The sequence below is a fragment of the Daphnia pulex genome, chromosome 7 (assembly GCF_021134715.1).
Source record: "Daphnia pulex isolate KAP4 chromosome 7, ASM2113471v1".
In the NCBI taxonomy this organism is placed as follows: Eukaryota; Metazoa; Arthropoda; class Branchiopoda; order Diplostraca; family Daphniidae; genus Daphnia; species Daphnia pulex.
The window spans coordinates 713,902-735,037 of record NC_060023.1 but is presented as its reverse complement, the minus strand read 5'-3'; the positions used below and the strand labels follow the sequence as shown (position 1 = coordinate 735,037).

The following is a 21,136-nucleotide window of genomic DNA, read 5'->3' as shown; positions in this document are numbered from 1 at the left end:
TACAAATCCCTCTCTTATCGTAAATAAATAGAAGTTCGAGTGGGTGAATTGGACAAGGCGTCGCTTAGTAGTCGAGGCTCTTTGAGACGTGGGTTCAATTCCCCTGGTGAGCAAAGCTGCTTTCACCCCCGAGCTCACACCATTCTCTCACGAGAGATGTGTGCAGTAGGTCGGTCTAGTGTATAAGGTTATTCTGCAGTCAATAACTGCATGACCCTGGTTGAACGTTCCTGCACAGAAATTGGGACAGCGATTTTTCTGTCCAAAACCACCTAGTGGCGTGTCAGAAAAATGCAAGTCTTTGTTTTAAGAAAAAGGCTCTAGGCTAAAGAAATTGATTTACTTTCCAGACCAAGAAAAAGTAAAACTTGGTGAAAATTGGAAAAAACGCCCTTTTTAACATTCCAGACTGCCTCGTTTCAAGGTGAGACATAGCCTAGAGTGCTTAAAGAGCGTTTTTTTCCGATTTTCAGCAAATTCCTTTTTTTCTTGCTCTGGAAAGTGCATCATTTTCCTCAACCTTCAGCCTTTTTCCAAAAACAAAGAATTCATTACTCGAATTAACTCGACATTACTCTGAATAACTTAATCATCATGCATAAATTAATTATTAATAACACAAACAGTTCTCTCCACGATGGAAATGATGTATTTTTCTCAATGATTCAACTTTAATGCGGAAATTGTTGGACAAGAAATGAGTCAATGACCACTATAATGGAAGGAATTCCATTTAAAGGTAAAACGCCCACTTCTTATTTATTTACCTCACACCGTTACCCACATTTTTTAAATTTTCGGATTCATCGTCTGTAGATTATAACGGCTATACTTGGGACGATCGTTCAATCAAATCAAACCGTTAACTCGTTCTCTTCCAATAGCCAACCAACATAATTAAAATAATAAGCTAAATTAGCCTCGTGAATTATTCCTTCTGATAAGTACAGCCTAACTTGGTCGCCTTTGACAAGTTCCAATGTAGCATGCATGGAAAAAGTCTTGTAGGAGGGGTCACCGTACCCTTCTCCGACTAGTTTCCAATTCGTTGTTCCAGCATTCGCCGTTTGCATCCTAACTCGTGCTCTGACGCCTGCATCACTTAAGCCCGAGTAAGCGAAATAATACTTCCCTGATGTAGGAGCGACGAATATTCCAGTGGCAGGGTTAAGGGCAGTTCCCACATTGAGTTTGATTGAATCAAATTGAACGGTGGTTAGGGCAGCCGAATAAGTCTTTGACATTTGAGCGTGGAAATAAGTAGGTGTTGATTTCACGTCGACTGTACCGATCATTTTCTGCAACTCTATTTTGTTAGAAAAGTTGTCAAACGAGAACAAAAGGAAAGTTATTATTTACAATTATTAAAGTGAAATATTTTATTGTAGCCTAATACTACCTGCATCGGTTGTTTTAGTAAAATCGCAATAGACGTTTTTTACTCGTTTGCTGTCCATGATGGAGTAGATTCCGCTTTTGACGAAGCCGATAGTCTTCAGGTCTCCACATGAGGTTGGGATTGTACCAATAGAACTGGGAGTGGTAATTTCTATACAAAATTATAAAAATGAACGATTCTTCCTTTACATTTATCGAAAATTTGTAAAAACATTTTTAGTTTGAAGCTGTTTTTTTGCCTTACTATTTAAAGCTGTTTTGTCGGCCTTAGCGTCCAGGGCTGATTTGTCGGCCTTTTCGTCCAGGGCTGTTTTGTCGGCTTTAGCGTCCAGGGCTGTTTTGTCGGCCTTGTCGTCCAGCGCTGTTTTGTCGGCCTTATCGTCCAGGGCTGTTTTGTCGGCCTTGTCGTCCAGGGCTGTTTTGTCGGCCTTATCGTCCAGGGCTGTTTTGTCGGCCTTTTCGTCCAGGGCTGTTTTGTCGGCTTTAGCGTCCAGGGCTGTTTTGTCGGCCTTGTCGTCCAGCGCTGTTTTGTCGGCCTTATCGTCCAGGGCTGTTTTGTCGGCTTTAGCGTCCAGGGCTGTTTTGTCGGCCTTGTCGTCCAGCGCTGTTTTGTCGGCCTTATCGTCCAGGGCTGTTTTGTCGGCCTTTTCGTCCAGGGCTGTTTTGTCGGCTTTAGCGTCCAGGGCTGTTTTGTCGGCCTTGTCGTCCAGCGCTGTTTTGTCGGCCTTATCGTCCAGGGCTGTTTTGTCGGCTTTAGCGTCCAGGGCTGTTTTGTCGGCCTTTTCGTCCAGGGCTGTTTTGTCGGCCTTGTCGTCCAGCGCTGTTTTGTCGGCCTTATCGTCCAGGGCTGTTTTGTCGGCTTTAGCGTCCAGGGCTGTTTTGTCGGCCTTAGCGTCCAGCGCTGTTTTGTCGGCCTTTTCGTCTAAAGCTGATTGGGAGGCCAGATCGGCCAACGCAATTCTGTCGGCCTTTTCGTCCAGGGCTGTTTTGTCGGCCTTATCGTCCAGCGCTGTTTTGTCAGCCTTTTCGTCAAGGGCTGTTTTGTCGGCTTTCGAGTCCAACGCAGTTTTGTCGGCCTTAGCGTCCAGGGCTGTTTTGTCGGCCTTAGCGTCCAGGGCTGTTTTGTCGGCCTTAGCGTCCAGCGCTGTTTTGTCGGCCTTTTCGTCTAAAGCTGATTGAGAGGCCAGATCGGCCAACGCAATTCTGTCGGCCTTTTCGTCCAGGGCTGTTTTGTCGGCCTTATCGTCCAGCGCTGTTTTGTCGGCCTTATCGTCCAGGGCTGTTTTGTCGGCCTTTACGTCCAGGGCTGTTTTGTCGGCTTTAGAGTCCAACGCAGTTTTGTCGGCCTTAGCGTCCAGGGCTGTTTTGTCGGCCTTAGCGTCCAGGGCTGTTTTGTCGGCCTTAGCGTCCAGCGCAGTTTTGTCGGCCTTATCGTCCAACGCAGTTTTGTCGGCCTTAGCGTCCAGCGCTGATTTGTCGGCCTTATCGTCCAGGGCTGTTTTGTCGGCCTTAGCGTCCAGGGCTGTTTTGTCGGCCTTAGCGTCCAGCGCAGTTTTGTCGGCCTTATCGTCCAACGCAGTTTTGTCGGCCTTAGCGTCCAGCGCTGATTTGTCGGCCTTTTCGTCTAAAGCTGATTGGGAGGCCAGATCGGCCAACGCAATTCTGTCGGCCTTTTCGTCCAGGGCTGTTTTGTCGGCCTTATCGTCCAGGGCTGTTTTGTCGGCCTTTTCGTCCAGGGCTGTTTTGTCGGCTTTAGCGTCCAGGGCTGTTTTGTCGGCCTTATCGTCCAACGCAGTTTTGTCGGCCTTAGCGTCCAGGGCTGTTTTGTCGGCCTTAGCGTCCAGCGCAGTTTTGTCGGCCTTATTGTCCAACGCAGTGTTGTCGGCCTTAGCGTCCAGGGCTGTTTTGTCGGCCTTATCGTCCAACGCAGTTTTGTCGGCCTTAGCGTCCAGGGCCGTTTTGTCGGCCTTAGCATCCAGGGCTGTTTTGTCGGCTTTAGCGTCCAGGGCTGTTTTGTCGGCCTTAGCATCCAGGGCTGTTTTGTCGGCTTTAGCATCCAGGGCTGTTTTGTCGGCTTTAGCGTCCAGGGCTGTTTTGTCGGCCTTATCGTCCAACGCAGTTTTGTCGGCCTTAGCGTCCAGGGCCGTTTTGTCGGCCTTATCGTCCAGGGCCGCTTTGTCGGCCTTAGCATCCAGGGCTGTTTTGTCGGCTTTAGCGTCCAGGGCTGTTTTGTCGGCCTTTTCGTCCAGCGCTGTTTTGTCGGCCTTAGCGTCCAGCGCTGATTTGTCGGCCTTTTCGTCTAAAGCTGATTGGGAGGCCAGATCGGCCAACGCAATTCTGTCGGCCTTTTCGTCCAGGGCTGTTTTGTCGGCCTTATCGTCCAGCGCTGTTTTGTCGGCCTTTTCGTCCAGGGCTGTTTTGTCGGCTTTAGCGTCCAGGGCTGTTTTGTCGGCCTTATCGTCCAACGCAGTTTTGTCGGCCTTAGCGTCCAACGCAATTCTGTCGGCCTTTTCGTCCAGGGCTGTTTTGTCGGCCTTATCGTCCAGCGCTGTTTTGTCGGCCTTTTCGTCCAGTGCTGTTTTGTCGGCCTTATCGTCCAGCGCTGTTTTGTCGGCCTTTTCGTCCAGGGCTGTTTTGTCGGCCTTATCGTCCAGCGCTGTTTTGTCGGCCTTTTCGTCCAGGGCTGTTTTGTCGGCCTTTTCGTTCAACTCCGTTTTGTCGGCCTTAGCGTCCAGCGCAGTTTTGTCGGCCTTTTCGTCCAACGCTGTTTTGTCGGCCTTTTCGTCCAGGGCTGTTTTGTCGGCCTTAGCGTCCAGCGCAGTTTTGTCGGCCTTATCGTCCAGCGCTGTTTTGTCGGCCTTTTCGTCCAGGGCTGTTTTGTCGGCCTTAGCGTCCAGGGCTGCTTTGTCGGCCTTAGCGTCCAGCGCAGTTTTGTCGGCCTTTTCGTCCAGGGCTGTTTTGTCGGCCTTTTCGTCCAGGGCTGTTTTGTCGGCCTTAGCGTCCAGCGCAGTTTTGTCGGCCTTTTCGTTCAACTCCGTTTTGTCGGCCTTAGCGTCCAGCGCAGTTTTGTCGGCCTTTTCGTCCAGGGCTGTTTTGTCGGCCTTTTCGTCCAGGGCTGTTTTGTCGGCCTTAGCGTCCAGCGCAGTTTTGTCGGCCTTTTCGTTCAACTCCGTTTTGTCGGCCTTAGCGTCCAGCGCAGTTTTGTCGGCCTTTTCGTCCAACGCTGTTTTTTCGGCTTTGGCCGCCAACTTAACATTTGTTGCTGTAAAGAGGTTTTTGACAATTATTTTGTTGTTACAGTAGTTCACTTTACTTAATTAAAAAAGTAAGTATATTATATTTTGTGGTGTGATAAGAATGAATAATTGTACCTTTTAATTGCTGTGTCAAATCCGCAATTTTTGCTTCAAGTTGATTGATTTTAAAAGTCACGGTCTCTTGAAAAGAAAAAGTTTTCATGTTGAAGGGGTTGCCCAATTCACCAGTTCCGCCTGATTGAGATCCTGTCGGTGTTTCAACATTTAATTGCGTGTTGGGTTGTTGAACGACGAACATTGAAGGATAAGGAGCGTAGTAGGACTGATAAGGCCCAAAGTTATTAACGGGTAACTGGCCGCAGAAGGCACAGTTCATAACCCAAATAACAGCTATCACCTATATACATACATATATTAATTATAAATTAAAAGACATAATCATCAATCACGGTAAAAGTCAAAAGGTAAATTTTACGTCATTTTTAATGTTGAGAAAAAGGACGAATCAATTTTGAATTCACTGAAAATCTTACCGATATTTTTGTCATATTTTTCTTTTTCTCGACGATGAATATCAAACTGCTGTGTTGACCGACTGGAGATCTCAGTGGTCTAAATGTCTTTGCTATAACTACAAAATCAAAAGAAATTCTACCTTTTATACCCTTAAATGTTCAGCGTTTGCAAAATTCTTGTCTGACTAACGCCCAGCACAGAACAGGTTATTTAAATAAATTATTTCCATTTTCAGTTTCTCACTGTTGTTGTCCATCGATTTTCAGGTTTCAGGCTCCTACGTGACATCGCCTCTATTAGAATTTCAATTCCATATTATTTACATATTGTTTATCGCGCAAGTTTCTTGCAAAGAAATTTGAATGATGATTTAGAGTAATCCGTAACTATCAAACGCTTTCTTCCTTGACTTGACTTGAGTTCCTTGACTGGTAATTTCATATAAGGCGATATAAGGTTCGGCTTGATAGATATATAGTTGAAAGGCCACACGTAGTAGCTACACAGGACTGGTCACGTCTGGTAAAATTAAAACCAAAATCAAACATGATACAATAAAAACCAAAACACTTTTTGAACAATACTTTTTTTGGTGGTATCCTACAAAAAAATCCGAACACCTTGGTCGCTTTCTTTATTTAAAAAAAATATTTCGGCATTTTTTTTCTTAATTCTAATAAATGAACTTTGTAAAACAATTAATTCTACATATAATATGAAGTCTTCAAAGTTAAAAACAAAAAAATACATTGAACTGGGCTTTAGAAAAAAGAGCTGTGTTCGGATTTTTTTGTAGGATACTTACATGGGATATGCATTTGACATTAAAAGTTAATTTTTTTTAAATGGCCCAAAATTTAGCATCAAGTGATGCTGGAATTCACTTAACTGTAAACTGAAATGTGTGTGAGTGTTGATGTGTCAACATTTTCACTTGCCGTCAAGTTTTCGATTACGTGTGTAACAGAAAGTGGAATGTCAAAAAATCCCGCGTTTTCTCTATTTAGGTGCGGGCAATGACACGCGCGTCGTCTCGGGAGAATATCCTCGAGCAAAAGAACCGCACCCGACGACGACCTTCAGATTTTGTTTCTCTGTTTTCCTCCTGAGAAATTTCTCTGAGAAATAATTGTTATATAAGAACACATCAAGTTGATCTTTCTAGGAACTGTTTTAAGCATATCGATCAAAATTAATTGATTTCTGAATCTCCTATTGAAATAAAAACTAGCCCATTCATTTTGATCCTTTTATTTCATATTTGTAAATTTATGTGACGCTTGTAATCAAAATGAAACATCACTACTAATGTTTGTTTTTTAATGGTTGCAAGGTCGCTTCTCATCGTCTTTTGCTCAGAAATTAATGAGGAAAAGAACCGGACCTAAAGTCCTTCAGATTTTATTTTTCTCTCATCTCCTCGGTTATTCCCCGCAAATACTCTGAAAAATAAGTGGAAATCAATTTTACTTTTTACTTCACAGGTAAAAAACCGAAAAAATAATAATAATTGTGATAACATTTGACATTTCTAGCTATTTTTTTAAAAATTGAAGTTTTCTCATTTTATATTTGACAATTATTTTTTACTTCTAAGTTCTCTAATTAAAATTATGCGGCAATGGCGCCTCAGTCCAAAGTAAACAAACAATTCCTCTGCAGGAACGAATACTTACGTGAGAAATGTCGAGTTGCTAAAAAAGGTAACTCCCTACGTGACTGCCAATTTGGGATTATGTCCTTGAATGGAACTTGAATGGCACTATCGTGCTTCCATGTTCTAAGGGCGTTGGTCTTGGAAGAAAAAAAGAGAGAAGAATTCACTAATGAGCGTTTTTTTCCTTGCCTGTCGAAAGACAATTTTTGGCTATTTTATTTATGTCTGGACTTTGACAGTGAGTGATCATGTCACTTTTGTTTAGTGGTTCGCAGACAGAGAAGCAAAAGGTGCCACTTCCACATCACCACCTCTCTCTTGATTATAACATTTCGATGTCCAGCTCAGTCACCACTTCAAGACATCATCAGCCGATCCATTGGTCACTTGCGATAGAAAGCTGTGATACAGTTAAAACACAAGAGGACTTTGCGCAAAGCCGATCTTCATTCCTGTCAACATGTGATGAAAATGGACTGACAGTCATTCACAGTTCCCACTCTTCAGGTATTAAATTCATTATTTTCATCACTTCCACTAGACTGGAGCAACTGGGAGCAGCAGGAGCTAAAATATATGTATTTTCACCTAATTAGATGGAAAACTATTTAATAAAGACAAGGTTGCTTCTCGTCCAGCAATATGAGAAAATCCTTGAGAAAAACACCCCATCCGGACGACCTCCACATTTTTTAGTCTTGTTTGGACTATAACCCCTTCGACGCACATTGGTCGAGAGGGTAATTAAACCGAGGTAATTAAACAGGTAAATAAACAGAATTTGGTCGAGGTAATTAAACAGATCGACGTGTTCATCATTGCATTTAGTCATCCCAGCTTTATTCAACATTTGCGCACTAATTTGATGAAACACCTGTTCAAATGTTCGCTTATTCACACGTAGAAATGCGCATCCTAAATGTTTTTACAGCATATTGCGCGCTAAGCAAAACTAAAAGGGACAACGACTGGGAAACCAGGTGGCCAACAGATAAATAACGGAATTGAACGAACACTTGTTCAGTATTTTTTCTAACTTTACTACAAAACTTTACTAGCTACTGCTCGACAAAATGGAGAAACACGTCAACAGACACCTAGTTCAATTGCTAATTACATTTCTTGTATTAGTCAACAGCGCCCTATTAGCCGAAGGTGCGGATGAGAATCCCGTTGTAGAAGATCGCACTTTAGGAGCCCTCGATTTCATCGTCCAGACCTGCAGCAGTTTGGGTAATTGTCAACCTTTAACCACCGGTTTGGTGGTCGATAACAACTGGAGGGGCGTCTACTACAATCTCTGCTACGATCCCAAAAAATGCGATAAGGTAATAGTAATTTCCAAAGAACTTGATTTTAGTTTCTATACAAAATGTGATTTGCATTTCAGATTCCGACTGTCAATGAGTATCAAACTCTATTTGGATTGACTGTTTCCCCTTCGAAAACTAGTCTAACCCTTAAATACGTGGCCACTGCTCCAGGTCCCAGGATCTACTTGACCACTGCGTCCGGTCCTGACAGGTATAACACTGACTCCTCAGCACATTATTCCAGTAACTCAAATTCTCATGGATGTCCTCATTTAGCTACCAGATGGTTTACCTGCTGAACCGAGAAATCAGTTTCGACGTCGACTTGTCCACCGTCGGTTGCGGATTGAACGCCGCCTTCTTCTTCGTCGGAATGGATGCCGATGGAGGAAAAGCCAAGTATGGTTACAAAGGACCCGTTTACGGAACAGGCTACTGCGATGCCCAACTAGCCCAGACCAACAAACCCAACTGCTACGAGTTGGACATCATAGAATCCAACAGTTTGACCACTCTGCTAGCCACTCACACCTGCAAAGGAGCCAACAATTGCGAACCTACCGGATGCGGATTCATGCCTTATCCGCTGGGAAAAACGGATTTTTACGGCCGAGGTTCCTCCTATTGCGTCGATACCACCAAACCTTTCACCGTAACCACCCGCTTCGTCACCGTCGATGGAAAAGACACGGGAAATTTGAAAGAAATTCAGCGCATCTACAAGCAAAATGGGAGGACGATACCCAATCCCACGGTAAAAATAATCCTTTTGAAATTTGAATCAAACAAAACTTGTATTTGACTTTTCTGGCAGGTTGGCGGCAATTTCAATTCTTTATCGGACGCTTACTGCAGTTATTACGGGCTGAATAACATTGGGGGAATATCGGCCAGCATGACCCAGGGACTGAAGAATGGAATGGTCCTCACCATGGGTCTGTGGGGCGATCTGAAAAATCCTGACTTTATGGGCTGGTTGGACAAACCACCGTATGGTCCTTGTCCCGTTTACAGCTACTCGAACCCTAATGTCACCTACAGCAACATCAAATACGGTCCCATTGGATCAACGGCTTAAAATACCCTTTATAAACCGGCTTAAAATATGCCTTTATTTCCTAACAAGGTGTATTGTTTTAGAAATGGCATGGGACTAATAAAACTTTAAAGCATTTAATTTAACTTGCGCTATTATCACCGGCAGTTTAAGGGTGTCGCGCTATTCAAAACCCTTACTAGTTAACAGATGCTGTAGCATGTGCATCGCAAGCCGGCAGTCTGTTGCACAAGTGTTCCAATGACGAGAATATTTTGTTTGATATCAAACTGATTGCGGAACACCTGTTTAAAGCTAATAAAAGAGAAAATATATACAAAATTGGATGGAGCCGTTGTAATGATTCTAGGATGTCACCTGTTGTATTCGATGTGTATGCATTGCGATAGTTCGTAGACAAATAAAACTGTTAATTGCTGAACAAATGAACATCGCAAAGCTGTTCATTATTTAACAATTAGCTTATCTAGATACATTTATTACTATTTAGCGAGTTTCATGTCGTTTTTCCCCCCTTCTCTGCTGTACACTATAATAATATGTGTCCGATAAAATATCAGCTATGCAATATGAGTTAAGTTCTACTTTTTTACTTTAACCGCAAATACTCTTTTTAAAAAATGGGCATTGAACTGTTTTTTTCTACCGCTAGGTGACTCGATCATCAGCGTGAGTGATGGAATATCGTCTGCTGCATCCTGCCATTTTATTTCTTTGTCATCGCCTCATGGGAACTGAAGTCGTGATTTCCCGCCTACTTGGAAAGGTTGGATCGAAAATATAACACCAACTTAGTTCTTCGGTAATGAACTACTCATCATACCTTTCTTAATGATATATTGTTAATCCCAATTAAAACTTGTGTGCAGCATGAGAGTAGAATGTATTCCTTTTTTTTGTTGCAACAGTATTCCATTCCTGATTGAATAACTTAGAAGGGTAACTTTTCATAATGATTCAAGTTTAATGTTGTGTGACATCAGATTTATTCTGTATCTCAAACAAATATTTCACTCTCCAATTCCTTTTACGAGCTGGATATGTTTGTATGTTATGGGAATTTACTCCATTGGATTTCTGTTATCGCTTTGGTAAAAGTCTATTTTACCCGACCAACTTCTTACTTTACTTTACTTATCTAATTCACTTTACTTTACTTAATCTAGAAAAGTAACTAAGCGGGAATGAGCCCGAGCGTAGCGAGGAAATACAGGGGTTTTGGGTGGGTATAATAAAGTATAATAAAGCATCAAATCATACTTCATTATACTTTACTATACTATAACCAAAAACAACTATATTTTTACGGTATGCTCGGGCTTATTCCCGCTTAGTTACTTATCTAGATTAAGTAAAGCAAAGTGAATTAGATAGGTAAAGTAAAAATACCACTTACTTTATTTCCTTAAAGGTAATCCAATTGCCGCAATACAAAACGAACTTAACAGCACAACTCTAATGTCCCTTATTAAGGAATCAACATGATTTCTTCGTAAAAGCAAATCCCAAATTCTGCAGTTAAGATGGCGAGTTTTTGGTTTCACGAACAATCTGTGATACACTTCTGAGTCGTTATTAGCTACAAAAAGTCTAGTCAAAATACGCCCGTCTAATTCCTGAGATGTTGCACTACCACCGTCAAGAATCAAACTAATTCAGGTGTCGTCTGCTACGGAAATTCTCAGACGTTGCATGCATCACAATTTGAGCCATACTTATACTTTGAATATTAAAATTTTGGATTGGACAAATTTTATTTGATAAGTTTTCCACGCAACACATGATAAACTTAAATATGAAAGTAAATTTTTTATCAATGTGCAGTGTTTGGCAATGAATCGCAGTAAAAATGTTTTTTTTTGTGGGGGGGAGACCCCCCCAACCCCCCCTTTTTTTTTATTTTTATCCAGATTGTCCCCCAAAAGCCCACCATTTCAACTTACGCTTTTTACGCTAAATGATTTGTTAACGAAAACAGCCAACAAACATCGAAATTTGTCAGCCATATTATACTTATTATAACCTAACCTAACCTAACCTAACCTAACCTAACCTAACCTAACCTAACCTACTATACTTTACTTTATCTTATAAGTATACATGAAACGTCAAAATCATAATAAAGTAAAGTAAAGTAAAGTATCTTCATCATGATATAATATAGTAAAGTTCCATGACCTTTATATGAATAATAAAGTATAGTAATAGAAAGTAACAACTTGATTGCCACTTACAAGTTGTTATTAATACAGTAAAGTTTATAATGATTTGATGCTACTTTCATCGATCGTGGATTTGAACCACCAACCATTATGTTAGAATTCTAGTGCTATGCCACAGCGCTAATCGACACTTCCTCGATACGCAAAATGTTTTAATAACATTTACAGTTATATCATAATAAAGTGAACTGTAATAATTTGAATAAAGCTGTATTTATATGGCACAATGAACTTCATAATAAAGTAGGATAAAATAATACAACGTTAAAATAAAAAGTAAAGTAAATCTTGATTGACCCTTACTTTAAAATAAAAAAAAATTAATTTATATATTTCACCTGATCTCGGATTTGAACCACTGAGCCATGAGTTTGTAATCCAGTGCTATACCACAGTGCTAATCGACATTGCTACGATGTGAAAATAAATAAAATAAATAATATTTCACTATTATGTATTAATTATGAATTTTTGGCAACAGTGTTTTAATAATATTGACAGGATGCCAGTCTGCTACACGGTAGGGAACAGAGAGGTTGTACGTGAAATTTCTCGTATTTAAGTAAAGTGAAGTAAAGTAAAGTGAAGTGAAGTAAAGTGTAAATTAAGTGAGTGTGTAGTAATAATTGAGAATTAAGGAAAAAATTAAGTATAATAAAGTTAAAATAAAGTAGAATTAAGTAAGGTTTTGGTCGGCTAAAATAGACTTTAACCATCGCTTTTCCACTATAAAATAGTTAGTTGATTTAGAAGAAAACTGTATGCTACTTAGTAGTGCACCCTTAAAATCTAGTGTTGTAAAAAGTTGATAGTGTACCCGACTCTAAAGCTTTCATGACCTGATCTAAACTCCGTAGATCCTTCTGTTTGGCTGGATGTTTAGTTTTAATTAGCATTGGCATTAAAGGGTATAGTTCCATTAAGTCCCAAGTTTCTTAATAAGATTCACTCTACTTAAAATTATCCCATTTTTTCTTAGGTTTTTTGCCAACTGGAGCTGAATGCCTGATGTAACGATAAATCAATGGAGACGATTTACAATTTCTGAAATGCCATCTTCAGTGTGTCCTGCTGTACATCTATGTGAAGAAGGAACAACTTCGTTTCAAGGTAAGGCCACTTTGATTCTTAACTTATATTGTAATCTTTGCTAGTTAAGAATTTAGTCCCATCTTTGTCATTCTTTTTACTCGAGAATTAAAGAATTACTCATGGAACTTTCGCGCCCATCGATTCAGTGCTCATCAGTGTGTCCAATTTTGATAGGTTGGTCGACGACGCTGGTGAATTTATTGAAAAAATCGTTCTTATTGAACTAAGTTTTACAAGTTGCCTATGTATTCATTCGTTTACACTCGCATGTAAGTCTACACCGAGTTTTCGAAATCTTGTTGTAGAAGCCAGCCGGTGAAGTGATTGTGGTGCTGGAAATTGTCAAATACGTAAGTGTCTGTCGATTTGTACTTGATGGCCAGCCACACTTGATCTCCCGATTTGAGATTGAGTGTCGATTCCATGTCGGACGTTCCAAATTGTTCAGTGTTGCCAACAATGTATTTTTATATGAGAAATGTATTTGAGAAACTGTTGAATGCAAAAGATGGCATCACTGAGTCAAAAACAGAAACTAGATGGAACATCAGATACTAATCTAGTTTTCTAAGGATTGTAACCCAACTTCTTGTTTTAATGAAGTATACTGGCCTACATTGTTTCCCTAATTTGCTATGCACAAGGAAAAAATCACGAAAATTTTTTTTTCAATAAAGAGTGTTTCTTTCCATTTTACAGTGATTGGATGTCCACAACAAAACTGAAAACCTTGGGAGTTTTGCCTTGGTTGCATCATCATCTCCATCTAGGGCATGCTACCTCTGAGTAAGTGAAATACCGATTCAATATTCAATTTCTCATAGTCTTAAGTGTGCTGTCTCGTGTCTGCCTGTGTATGCTAGGATTTTGATTCGGTACTGTTGTTTAAGGCTTTTTTCTTTCTTCTATGAAACCATTTACTGCGAATTTTTACTGCTTCCTTGCATTCGGTTCTCGATAGATTTGTTTCAATTGAATATCGCCCACAACCCGCAGTTACAGCGTAGCTTCGTTAAGTTAGGCAATTTGCAGCCTCCACTTAACACATCAGTCTAATTATTTTGCTTTACAATCCTGAAAGTTGTTTTGCTCTCCTTTTCAAATCTTTGCTTTTCTCTTTGAGGTTTTCTGCATGTTCTTGGAGAATGGTGGCTCTCTCGTACAATTGGGACCCTTTGCTTTGAAGTAATTTGATGAACTCGAGTTCTTCTCGTGATAGTGGTTGAATTCCAGTTTTCTTCTTAACCCACCGATCATACCAGTAGTCTCGTCCGTAACTTAGGCTTGGTTTGAATTTGTCCCACGTCCCGCCCACCTTTGCCTCCGCTTCCGCAGCTCCTTTTTTGGGATCCGGAATGGCTTGTTGCAGAGCCGTAAGAGCTTCCGCGAGTGCTGCCAGTTGTTCGTCAGCCAACCTTTTCGCTTTTTGCCCGGAACGCAGCGTATCCTCACGAATCTGCCACATTTTCCGGTTTTCGCTTTGCAAAGCTTCGAATTTCGTTCGCCACATTATTGCTTCCTGTTTGGCTTCTTGGTTTTGGGTTTCTAATGGGAAGGAAGTGGCGAATTGCTCATCAGACAGCTCAGGATCCAAATGGCTTAATTTGTTCAATTGAATTTCAAGGTTTGTGGTGACTGAATCCAGATTCTGCGTCAGGAGTTCGTTTTCTTGTTCCAGTGAGTCCACTTCAAACACTTTGATTGACAGGGCCTTTTTGTGGTTTCTCACAACGTTTTCCAAGTCTGTAATTTCTTTCCTGAGCTGGGACTCGGCGACCTCCCATTCCAAAACAGTTTCACTATGTAGGACCTTTTCCTTCTCCAACTTTTCGATTCGGGATTGAAGTATAGACAACTGGTTTTCAGTAGCCAAGTTGTTGGCGATCGGAACTGACGGGGGAAAAGTCTGGTGAGCCTCTGCCATTCGCTGATTCTTTTCCTGCAAGCTCACCAATGCCTTTTTCAGATCGTTATTCTCCTGCCGTAATTGCGATTCGGTTATGTGGCGATCCCTTTCGCTCTCGGAGGCCATTTCTTGAAAGCCCTGATCCAAATTTTCATTGTCTGTTGGGGTTTCTTCCACATCATTCGTTATGACTGTGCTCAGGTTTTGAAATTGCTTTTCACATCGATCGATTTCTCGTTTGTTAAATCGTTCATCATTTTCGAGCTTGTCAACTTTGCCTTCGGGTACTGTCGCCACTAAATGGTGAACGTCTGGTTGGTCCGGGACTGGTTCCTGTTTGGTTTTCCGTTGGAAGAAATCGGTCAGTTTGAATCCGATCCAAGCGAATGCGGGAAATAAAATTCCGAGTATCAGCATCACGATAAATGGCATCGCGATCATTGTCATTTATCGAAATTCCAGTTGTTGATTGTTATCGATGGGCTTGCCCCTCTTATGCTTATATAGACTCGAACCGAGATGAGTGAATCCGCTTGTCATCATACGTAGCTGTTTTTGTAAAAATGTTGTATTTTTTAAAGTCGAGCTTTTTAGTTATTATGAAAATGGAATGTTTTGGGTTTTAACCCACATTGTTCTCATTAAAATTTTATTTGAAAAATAAATTTTGATGTTCATTTCACACATTTTTAAATGGGATCTGTGCGTAGCAGGTAGAGTGGTAAGGCAACTACGTAACCTCGGCCGTTGTAGTGACAAATCGACAAATCGTTTAATATTGATCGGTTGAACTTAAAACTTTTAACGAATTTAATTACGAGTAAAGTACTACAGTGAACAAATCTTGTTTCAGTTTACGCGCATTGCAAACCTTTTGTGTAGCTCAAGCCTGCCCAGCAAGCGTAGATAGCACATACGAATTCAATCAAGAGCTTGATTAGGGCCCCCTTCTGGCCACGCGGAAGTATAACTGTCACTTATTGTGCCGTGCTCCATTTGCGGAACACCTAATAGATCAGAGTTTGTTAGTGAATTTGGTGCTGACCCCCTTTGTTTGCCCCATGGGTTTTTTTCCCCTCTTTTGAATGATGCCAAGTCATTACTTTTTCTGGCAATTTTGAGAAGCTCCAGTGTAGAATGGAGAGAGCACAAGTCTGATAGGCACTGTTAGAGTTTGCTTCTCCTACAAGGGCCCAATCAGCTGTTCCAGTCTTCAGCTGCAAATCAACTCGTAGGGCACCAGTGCTACCAGCAATACCGGAATAAGCAATCTTCCTGGTGTGGGGGCGACGAAAATGCCAGTACTAGGGATAAAGGCGTTTCCCAAATTGAGTTTGACACAACTAAATGGAACAGGTGTTGGCTGTAGTCGAATAGCTAACCGTCATTTGAGCATTTTGATTTCTATATTGTTGTAGAACATTATCGAGAAAGAACGCGGAAGAAATCCATTTAAAAGTAAAATGCCTACTTTTTATTTATTCGTTCACCTCACACAAGTTATATTTTCGTATTCATCGTCTGTAGATAAAAAACAGCTACATGGTACGACCGTACAAAACAAAATCAAACTGTTAATTCGTTCTCTTCCACTAGCCAACCGACATAATTAAAATAATTATGTAAAACATTATCGTGAATTCTTCCTTCTGATAAGTATAGCCTAACTTGGTCGCCTTTGACAAGTTCCAATGTAGCATGCATGGAAAAAGTCTTGAAGGTGGTGTCACCGTACCCTTCTCCTACTAGGATCCAATCCGCTGTTCCAGTCTTCATCATCTGCAACAGAACTCTTGCTTTGACGCCGCTATCACTAATACCCGAAAATGCGAAATAATATTTCCCTGGTGTAGGGGCGACGAATATTCCAGTGGCAGGGTTAAGGGCAGTTCCCACATTGAGTTTGATTGGATCAAATTGAATGGTGGTTAGGGCAGCCGAATAAACATTCGTCATTTTAGCGTGGAAATAAATAGCTGTAGATTTTACGTCGACAGTGCCGATCATTTTCTGCAACTCTATTTCATATGAAGAGGTCGAACGAGAGAAAAAGAAAAGTTATGTTTTATATACTGCGTGGAATACTGTAGGCGAGTAGGCCTATGTGTAAAAAATATTGAACGAAATATTTTACGGTACCTGAATCGGCTGTTTTAGTAAAATCGCAATAGACGTTTTTGACTTGTTTGCCGTCCATGATGGAGAAGATTCCGCTTTTGACGAATCCGATAGTCTTGAGGTCTCCACATGAGGTGGGGATTTTACCAATAGAACTGGGAGTGGTAATTTCTATAACAAAATTGTAAAAATGAATTATTTTTCCTTTAAATTTTTCGAAAATTTGTTAAAATATTTTTAGTTTGAAGCTGTTTTTTTTTGCCTTACTATTTAAAGCAGTATTAATTGGGTCCAGCGCAGTTTTGTCGGCCTTATCGTCCAGGGCTGTTTTGTCGGCCTTATCGTCCAGGGCTGTTTTGTCGGCCTTATCGTCCAGGGCTGTTTTGTCGGCCTTAGCGTCCAACGCAGTTTTGTCGGCCTTATCGTCCAGGGCTGTTTTGTCGGCCTTATCGTCCAGGGCTGTTTTGTCGGCCTTATCGTCCAACGCAGTTTTGTCGGCCTTATCGTCCAGGGCTGTTTTGTCGGCCTTAGCGTCCAACGCAGTTTTGTCGGCCTTATCGTCCAGGGCTGTTTTGTCGGCCTTAGCGTCCAGGGCTGTTTTGTCGGCCTTAGCGTCCAACGCAGTTTTGTCGGCCTTATCGTCCAGGGCTGTTTTGTCGGCCTTAGCGTCCAGGGCTGTTTTGTCGGCCTTATCGTCCAGGGCTGTTTTGTCGGCCTTATCGTCCAGGGCTGTTTTGTCGGCCTTATCGTCCAGCGCAGTTTTGTCGGCCTTATCGTCCAGGGCTGTTTTGTCGGCCTTAGCGTCCAACGCAGTTTTGTCGGCCTTATCGTCCAGGGCTGTTTTGTCGGCCTTATCGTCCAGGGCTGTTTTGTCGGCCTTAGCGTCCAACGCAGTTTTGTCGGCCTTATCGTCCAGGGCTGTTTTGTCGGCCTTATCGTCCAACGCAGTTTTGTCGGCCTTATCGTCCAGGGCTGTTTTGTCGGCCTTAGCGTCCAACGCAGTTTTGTCGGCCTTATCGTCCAGGGCTGTTTTGTCGGCCTTATCGTCCAGGGCCGTTTTGTCGGCCTTATCGTCCAGGGCTGTTTTGTCGGCCTTAGCGTCCAGCGCAGTTTTGTCGGCCTTATCGTCCAGGGCTGTTTTGTCGGCCTTAGCGTCCAACGCAGTTTTGTCGGCCTTATCGTCCAGGGCTGTTTTGTCGGCCTTATCGTCCAGGGCCGTTTTGTCGGCCTTATCGTCCAGGGCTGTTTTGTCGGCCTTAGCGTCCAGCGCAGTTTTGTCGGCCTTATCGTCCAGGGCTGTTTTGTCGGCCTTATCGTCCAGGGCTGTTTTGTCGGCCTTATCGTCCAGGGCTGTTTTGTCGGCCTTAGCGTCCAACGCAGTTTTGTCGGCCTTATCGTCCAGGGCTGTTTTGTCGGCCTTATCGTCCAGGGCTGTTTTGTCGGCCTTATCGTCCAGGGCTGTTTTGTCGGCCTTATCGTCCAGGGCTGTTTTGTCGGCCTTATCGTCCAGGGCTGTTTTGTCGGCCTTATCGTCCAGGGCTGTTTTGTCGGCCTTATCGTCCAGGGCTGTTTTGTCGGCCTTATCGTCCAGGGCTGTTTTGTCGGCCTTAGCGTCCAGGGCTGTTTTGTCGGCCTTATCGTCCAACGCTGTTATGTCGGCCTTAGCGGCTAATGCTGTTTTGTCGGCCTTATCGTCCAGGGCTGTTTTGTCGGCCTTAGCGTCCAACGCAGTTTTGTCGGCCTTATCGTCCAGGGCTGTTTTGTCGGCCTTATCGTCCAGGGCTGTTTTGTCGGCCTTATCGTCCAGGGCTGTTTTGTCGGCCTTAGCGTCCAACGCAGTTTTGTCGGCCTTATCGTCCAGGGCTGTTTTGTCGGCCTTATCGTCCAGGGCTGTTTTGTCGGCCTTATCGTCCAGGGCTGTTTTGTCGGCCTTAGCGTCCAGGGCTGTTTTGTCGGCCTTATCGTCCAGGGCTGTTTTGTCGGCCTTATCGTCCAGGGCTGTTTTGTCGGCCTTATCGTCCAGGGCTGTTTTGTCGGCCTTATCGTCCAGGGCTGTTTTGTCGGCCTTTTCGTCCAGCGCAGTTTTGTCGGCCTTTAAGGCCAACGCTGTTTTGTCGGCCTTTAAGGCCAACGCTGTTATGTCGGCCTTAGTGTCTAAAGCAGTTTGCATCGCTGTTAAAATTAAATCAATTAATAAATTGTCATTTGTGTCTGTAAAAGTCGATTGAAAGTTAGAAACATCTCTATTCTATTAAATATTTAACGATTAGGATTATTTTCATTATTTAATAATATTTCAGTGTGACGGGTTTGCTAAAATGATTTCCTCTTACCTTTCAGTTGCCTTGTTAAACTAGCAGTCGTTTCTTCAAGTTGTTTTATTCTTAAAAAAATGCCACCCCGATAGTAAAGGTCCCTAATGCTCGGATTATTTTTGAATTCAATAGTTCCGCTAGACTGAGCTGCCGTTTCATCATTAACGTGTTTAATGGGTTGATTGGTAAACGTTGAAGTGTAGGGAATGTAATAGGGGTGATAAGGGTCAAAGTTATTGAAGGGTATTTGGCCATAAACAACAAAGAGCCAAACCGAAAAAACAGCAATCAACTAAAATATGTATTGACGAAAAAAGAAAAGAAAAACAACAATCATCTTTATTGTCAAATCATGATTAAATCATAAACGATGGTAGGCAGACTTAAATTCAATTGTTAAGTTCAATCTTTTCTTAATAGTATGTGTAATGAAATCTTACCGGTATTTTTGTCATCGTTTGCTAAATATGAAACTGCAATAACTACTAGCGAGGAGAGGCTCTACCTTTATATACCCTCCACTATTGGGCGTGTCTTACGTTCTCGTCCATATTTCCAGTTGGTAAAACAGGTTCCCCTTACCGTTTTAACCTTCTAGCCCCTGAAGTAAAAAATTGTTATTTGCCTCTCGAAAAGTAATAACATACCTTGCTCCCCTTGATTTTGGTTCTAATAAGAGCTGGTTATATGATATGCCCACAGAAAGTTCAAGTCCGGTCACTTTTTTTTCTGTTGTTTGGAATTTCTTTGGGCGGATGAAATATGCGAGGAATAAGTTAGTTATGATGTGTCGATTATCTTGATTCGCTTAGTAATTGTTTTTATTCCAGATGCGAGAAACGAAATTGATTCGAGAGACTCGAATAAAATTGAATGCCTATAAATATTGCAGGGTCGCCTTTAATTGATTTAGAAATGAAAGAGAATTGTTTTTCTTTTCTGGCTTCAAATCCATTTGAGGTGGAAACTATTCCTGATCAATCGTGTTATCGCAATTTGTTTAGTGTCGGTTTCGTCGTGAATGAACTTTAACTGAAATTTTTACGATATTAAATAGTATCGTTTCTCTGACCCAACGATTGCCAAATCATAAAGAATACCCGCGTTCAAAAGAAAATAAAAAAAAAACAAAAAAAAAAACAACCAAACAAGTGTCCGACTCGGTGAAGAGTTGGATGACCATTTGACCGTGAAACATGATGTTAGGAAAAATAAGAAAACTTCTCCTTCGCTCGAAGGCTCGTAACAATGAATCTAAATATGTGTAGATTCTAGAATGATAGAAGTAGAAATATAGTAGTCATACAGCTTCTTGTCGAAGGTCAGTGTCTAGACACAAGCCATGATAACACATTCTAAAAATTCTGGATTTCAACTTTTTCTAGTAAATTTTCTTCTACTTTATTTATTATTTTTTTCTCGATTTTTAGTTAAAGGAAATTCTTTTCACGCCATCCAACCGATCCCCGAGTTCCTCTTTGTATGGGCCTCGGCCTCAACGTGTTTCAACGTGACACCTTTGGACATCAACTTTTATTGTTGTGCGCCTCTTAAATTGCATTTGCAATCTTTCTCTTGTGTGCTGGTCGAAACTTCGGCGCAGCACAAGGTTACAGTCACGTTTCTGGTTATGTAAAATCGTAAAGTGACTGCGAGGAAAAATCCCGCCTCTAACAAAACATGACCCCCCAGGCCCAGCGAATTACTGCCAGGTTATTTTGCTGACTTTTTTTTGTTTTTTGTTTTGTTTTCTGTTTTTTTGTTTAGTGTTGTGGTATTCCCCGCTTTTCAATGCCAAGTAACCAACAAGAAGGAAAGTTAGGAAACTTCTTGATTAAATTATCTTTAGATCTTAGACTGAGCCTAATATGGTTTGTAGTTGAAGTATATCCAGTTAATTCATTCCTTTTTATCGCAGGTGCAATGGATAACCGACTGAACGTGATCGCTAATACTAGACTGACAAGTTCCTTCGGTGCTATCTTTGTTTCCCGACCCGAATTTCTAGGTGTATGTCCATTCGCCTCATCATTCCACATAACAGTTTATTTGAAGTAAATGAAATCTGGAGGGCATTCAAGATCGATCTACTCTGTGACCCACGTCTGTCGGTGCTTCAAGGCCGTTCAAAGCCGTTCCCAAAATATGCATATGACCGAGCGGATAAACGTAATTACATTCCTTACCTAATAAACGCACACATTATAAGAAGGAAGAGTCTATCCTGTTGCCTTAGATATTCCGTTCTGTATTCAATTTCGGCTGTACATTAATTCTTTGTTTAT

At 41.7% G+C, this 21,136-nt stretch overlaps 2 protein-coding genes across 4 annotated transcripts; one reads left to right on the top strand and one right to left on the bottom strand.

Moving 5' to 3' along the window:
• Positions 1-768: 768 nt before the first annotated feature.
• LOC124196939 lies at positions 769-19,329 on the bottom strand. 3 transcript variants are annotated; one of them, XM_046592185.1, is made up of 7 exons: positions 19,292-19,329; positions 18,870-19,143; positions 18,692-18,708; positions 18,181-18,232; positions 16,804-16,830; positions 1,400-1,549; positions 769-1,306 (listed from the first exon to the last, which is right to left on the bottom strand). In XM_046592185.1, the coding sequence occupies exons 1-7, from the start codon at positions 19,304-19,306 to the stop codon at positions 855-857; spliced, it is 987 nt and encodes a 328-aa protein (XP_046448141.1). In that variant the 5' UTR covers positions 19,307-19,329; the 3' UTR covers positions 769-854. The 3 variants fall into 3 exon arrangements, with proteins under 3 accessions (XP_046448141.1, XP_046448140.1, XP_046448143.1); XM_046592184.1 differs by lacking the exons at positions 769-1,306; positions 1,400-1,549 and adding exons at positions 15,890-16,436; positions 16,558-16,707; XM_046592187.1 differs by lacking the exons at positions 769-1,306; positions 1,400-1,549; positions 16,804-16,830; positions 18,181-18,232; positions 18,692-18,708 and adding exons at positions 15,890-16,436; positions 16,558-16,707.
• On the top strand, positions 7,805-9,318 carry LOC124196938 (1,4-beta-D-glucan cellobiohydrolase B-like). The gene is made up of 4 exons (XM_046592183.1): positions 7,805-8,156; positions 8,219-8,352; positions 8,418-8,895; positions 8,956-9,318. Exons 1-4 carry the CDS (start codon positions 7,902-7,904, stop codon positions 9,217-9,219), a joined length of 1,131 nt encoding a protein of 376 aa, XP_046448139.1. The 5' UTR covers positions 7,805-7,901; the 3' UTR covers positions 9,220-9,318.
• Positions 19,330-21,136: the final 1,807 nt, after the last annotated feature.